This window comes from Bubalus kerabau, chromosome 6 (genome assembly GCF_029407905.1).
Source record: "Bubalus kerabau isolate K-KA32 ecotype Philippines breed swamp buffalo chromosome 6, PCC_UOA_SB_1v2, whole genome shotgun sequence".
NCBI classification, from domain to species: Eukaryota; Metazoa; Chordata; class Mammalia; order Artiodactyla; family Bovidae; genus Bubalus; species Bubalus kerabau.
The window spans coordinates 49150801-49155857 of NC_073629.1; the positions used below are offsets into that span (position 1 = coordinate 49150801).

At 45.7% G+C, this 5057-nt stretch overlaps 1 protein-coding gene across 2 annotated transcripts in view; it reads right to left on the reverse strand.

The window, feature by feature from the left end:
* RWDD3 (RWD domain containing 3) overlaps nucleotides 1-4838 on the reverse strand; it is an 11848-nt gene extending 7010 nt beyond the window's left edge. The window contains exon 1 of one of the 2 annotated variants that reach the window (XM_055585028.1): nucleotides 4621-4782. In XM_055585028.1, coding sequence (XP_055441003.1) covers nucleotides 4621-4705 — 85 coding nt within the window. In that variant the 5' untranslated portion in view covers nucleotides 4706-4782. Of the gene's footprint in view, nucleotides 1-4620 lie in introns of both variants that reach the window. The other variant, XM_055585029.1, reaches the window with a different exon arrangement.
* Between the last annotated feature and the right edge of the window lie 219 nt (nucleotides 4839-5057).

The window sequence follows — 5057 nt, forward strand, 5'->3', positions numbered from 1 at the left end:
TGCCCTGGTTTGTACATGCAATTAAACTGGCTATTTTTGCCTCAGAAATTTTCATGTAATCACATATACTGTCAGTCTGATTTGAGTTATTTTTGCATCATTGAATCATGGCATCACCGACTGGAAGGACATGAGCTTGAGCAAGCTCCAGGAGTTGGTGACGGACAGGGAAGCCTGGAGTGCTGCAGTGCAAAGAGTCAGACACGACTGAGCAACTGAACTGAACTGAAGAAATCATTTATATACCACATACAACTGGCTTTCCCTATACTTGCTTTTTTTTTTTTTTTTTGCAGTATTTACATGTCCTCAGAGTAAGACTTTGTTCAGAAAACCACCAAAAAGTCCCCAACAGCCTCTCTTACTTCATTGTACAGGATTTTTTCCCTCTTGCTCCCGGATGCCTCCCCGCAAGTATACATCCACCAGTGCTGCAGCTGGATTGTTATATATATTAAAAGGTAGTTACAAAAAAAAAAAAAAACTAAGAATAAGTGAAGCTCGAAGTGGCAATCCCTCCTTTAGAAGTGAAGTTCAAGGCTGAATTGGTTTTAGAGGTGACCTCAGTACCAACAATCAGCAGGGAACAGGGCTGAGCAGATTTAGAGGCGTCAGTGGGTAACAGTAATGATTCATTTTGCAGGAAGGTCCAATGCAATCTGAACATTAGTGTTAGCAGAATACAAAAATTTACTCTGAAGCTACCATGCAAACATATTATATGATATTGAGTCTTACACCCTCCCATTTTACAACATGCTTATCTGTAAGATGATTTCCAGAAACACAATTCAATGTATAATGAGCACTGACTATGGTGATATACTCTCTGTGACCTCCGATTACCTCATCAAGAAAATGAAGATCTGTAACATCACCAGTCTCACCTACTTCACAGGTACCCAGATGGCCAGGCATACACATTACCCTTCATAACTATTCTGAACATAAGTTGGACCACACCTGATTCTTTGCTCTGGGTGGTCGTCTTGCTCTCTTTTTCTGGACAACTGTAATCCTTGCTCTCTAAGAACTGTTTTCCTGTTGCAGCAACTTATCTCTATTAAGGAACATGATGCACTGCAAGAGTCCGTATACTCTAGCCAGCTGCTGCTGCTGCTAAGTCGCGTCAGTCGTGTCCAACTCTGTGGGACCCCATAGACAGCAGCCCACCAGGGTCCCCCGTCCCTGGGATGCTCCAGGCAAGAACACTGGAGTGGGTTGCCATTTCCTTCTCCAATGCATGAAAGTGAAAAGTGAAAGTGAAAGCCGCTCAGTCGTGTCCGACTCTTAGCAACCCCATGGACCGCAGCCCATCAGGTTCCTCCGTCCATGGGATTTTCCAGGCAAGAGTACTGGAGTGGGGTGCCATTGCCTTCTCCGATACTCTAGCCTAGTGATTACTAAATCAGCCTGAGCATCTGTTATCTTCTCTGTAAAATAAAGAGCACCCCTCATCAGGACTAATGACAAGCCTGGTAGATTTTTAACAATGTTTCCTCCTTTAGATGTGTCTGTGCTGTGTGCTTAGTCACTCAATCGTGTCCAACTCTTTGTGACCCCATGGAGCCTGCCAGGCTCCTCTGTCCATGGGGATTCTCCAGGCAAGAATACTGGAATAGGTTGCCATGCCCTCCTCCAGGGGATCTTCTCAACCCAGGGATCGAACCCAGGTCTCCCACATTGCAGGCAGATTCTTTACTAACTGAGCTACCAAGAAAGCCTAGATTTGTCTAGTTTCCATGAAAAAAAAAGTTAGTGTTCTAACTTAATTAAATTTCACTGACACATCTTTTAAATGTCTTTCAGGATTCTCTGTCACTGTTTTCCCAGTATCTGAGAATAATTCCTTGCCAATTTCATTTGCTTAATCACAGTTTAAGATTACCTATCTTTCTTTTGAATAACGTTGTTCAAATTGCCCATTCTTCTTTTACCATTTGTTCTCTCAGATATACAAGAGATTATGTATATATGCATAAATACTTCTTGAAAAATAAGCAAAAAAAAAAAAATCTTGAAACAAAAAAACAGAGTACCTCTCATCAAATAAGATGCATTTAAAGTATCAGGTGTACTGCAGGCAATCCCATTAAACCTGGCACTTTGTCTGACTGCACTCCACAGGGAACAGCAGAATGCCCGACTTGGTCTACCCATGGCATGCCCTAGTGGACAGGTGTCAGAGCTTTCAGAATTTACACCCGTGAGAAAGCTACAGCTGATGCCTCTTACAATGAACTTACTACAACCATCACAAAGAGGCCACAGTGTATGTAAGTCCTGTGAAATTCTCAGCACAAATTAGTCCAGCCAAAAGAATGCAACTATTCAGACTCTTCACCCTTATGACCTTAATAGATGACCCCTGGGTTGGCATCCTGAGCCTTCCTGGGCTACCTCCTACCAGAAGGCCAATCCTACCAATGTTAACCTGATTTCAGGAGCAACAAAGAGAAGCTTATTTGAGGGGAAGGCCAGGAAGGAATTGATGGTATTCAGAATGTTCTGGTGTTAAGCTTATATCCTCCAATCCGAGCTGACAGTGACCACGAGAGTGGTAGCCAGCAGCCCACTGGATGTTTACTGTGGTCTATTAAAGAAGTTCTTACTTACCCTTAATTCCCAGTTGTGAACATCAAACATTCCTATTTCAACCACTGAATTGTTTTATTCTCCAATGAACCTTTCAGCAACAAAATGTCCTAAGTTGTTACACTGAATTCTTTTATAATTCAATTACTTACTGATGCCAGAACACTGAATTAAATTAATTAGGAGGCATGGCTTGAAGTCATGCTCAATTTAACAGCAGATAAAGGGTCCACAGTGTTCTTTGTATCAAAAAATTGCTCCCTTTCTTCCTGTGCTTACTTTTTTTGGTTTTCTCTGAACCATCAGCAGTGTCGTATGCTCAACCATGTGCTGAGGACACAGACCACTATCAATCCATCCTCTTTCAGGTGTAATGGTAAATCACAGGTTCATTTTCCCAGGATACTCCCAGTTGAGCCATAATAAAGGAATTAAAGAAAACTAATGATATCCTTAAGTAGCCTGCCTCAAGTAGAAGTAATGAAGTAATTATCAATAAAGAGAATAGTAAAGACAACAAGATGATAAAGAATAACAAATTCTATCCAATCAGAAGATAGGTGACAAAAAAAAAAAAAACTAAAAGTGAGTAAATCTTCTCATAAGGATTTTAAACGTCGTTTCAGAAAGCTGCAAGACAGGCTAGGCATTGAAAAGAAAGCAGCTTCACCACATAAATTGGTTCCCGGGGCCCAGAACTCAACAGTGCTAAATGAACGTGTACAGACTGGTGATCAAGAGAAAATAAAAAGGAGGCAATCCTCCAAAGGTGAATAACACATCACATGGACACGAGGAATAGATCCTAACCCTTGATAGCTTTCTCACAACACCTAGACATTTTAGACTACCTTCTTAAAGGTCAATCAATCTATGGTCAGAAAGACAATTTTAATAGCAGCTGTAACATGACAGAAATTTAAATCCCATGCCAAAAAATTTACATAATGTATTTGAAAGCTAAGAGAAAATTGAAAATCATCTGCATCACTGCACTTTTTCATAACCTGAAGTTTTGTTTTTTAGTTAACAGAACCTACAGACAGGTACAGAGAGTAAGTTTTCGCTATCATGAAAATAAAGCCAGAAGAACCGTTCTAAACTGTAAGCTCCGGGGACAGGGTCTTTGAAACCTTGAGTTTTCAGGGACTCAAATGTGAGCGGAACAATTAATGCGCTCCAAGAGCCTGTAATTGACAACCACCTTTAAGCGAACTAGAAAAAGCTGAAGAAAAACAATCCAACTGAGAGAGCTCTGAGTGAGCGCTGGTTGAATTCAAAAATTCATTCAACAATAATTTACTATGAATACCTACCACGTGCCTGGCACTGACCTAGGTGCCTGCAGCTTTGTGATTACAAAACAGGGTCCTGCCTTCTTGCAACGTGAGACAATCGAATACCCATTTAGTTAAACTTCAGTGGGTGCCCTGATGGCTTTAAACTAAGGGTGTTAGGAGAGACCTCTTTTTAAGATGAGATCTGAAGAATACGTTCAGGACACCCAGGGAAATTGTGGGGGGACGCTGTCCAGGAGGGCGCAGCTGGTAGCCCTCAGCGAGTTGAGGAGTGTTCAGGCCAATTAGGGGGTGAAACGGGGGCGGGGGAGTATGTTTGAGGGGGATGTATAGGTGAGTGGCGGGGGGGGGGGGGCGGGACCGGAGAATGGGGGGAATCAAGGAATGGGGCGGGGGGCGAATGGAGGTGGGAACGGGAGAGTGGAGGACGCGAGAGTAGTGAGTGAGACGGACCAGTGGATGAAGGGGTGCAGGAAGCAGGGACCGGCCGACGGGCTGCAGGAGCCTGAGCGTTGTGTTCTCGGTTGACTGCAGAGCGGCGGGAAGGGGCGCTACACTAGTCATGTTTTAAGGGTCGCCGCACTCTCCCGCCTGCTCCCACACACGCCCAGTCCCGGCGCCTGTCATTCCATCACTCAACTACCCCGGCCCCTAAGTGTGGGCTCGGGGAGGTGAGCCCAGCCGGGGTAGTGGGGAGCCCGGGTCCCTCTGGCGCGGAAGTAGTCACCTGAGAGACTCAGCACTTCCCACTCGTCAGGCCCGCAGAAAATCGCTGCCAGGGCCGAGAGCTCCTCCCGCACCGGCTCCGCCATGGCCGCGCCGCCTCGCACGCTCAGCACCGCCCCTTCCGCCGCCGCTGCCGCCCCGGCAGTCCCAGAACAGTGCGGCCAGGCTGCCACCGGGGGGCGCTCCGCGTCTCCGCTGCGCTCCGCGGGCTGGATGCCACTAGACGCCCCGCCCACAAGCTCCGGCTCTGTGACTGCAGCGTGAAGACTCTCGCCGTTTGGGGGACTTTTCTCCGAGGGTGAAGGCCCTGTGGTCCAAGGCAGGGGGTCTGCCAGAGGCCACCGTGCAGCTCACCCGCTGCTTTTCTAACAGAGGGAAGCTGCCTAGCAAAGCCGGAAATTCTCTAACTTTAGTCCGGGCTTTGTACACTAGCCATTC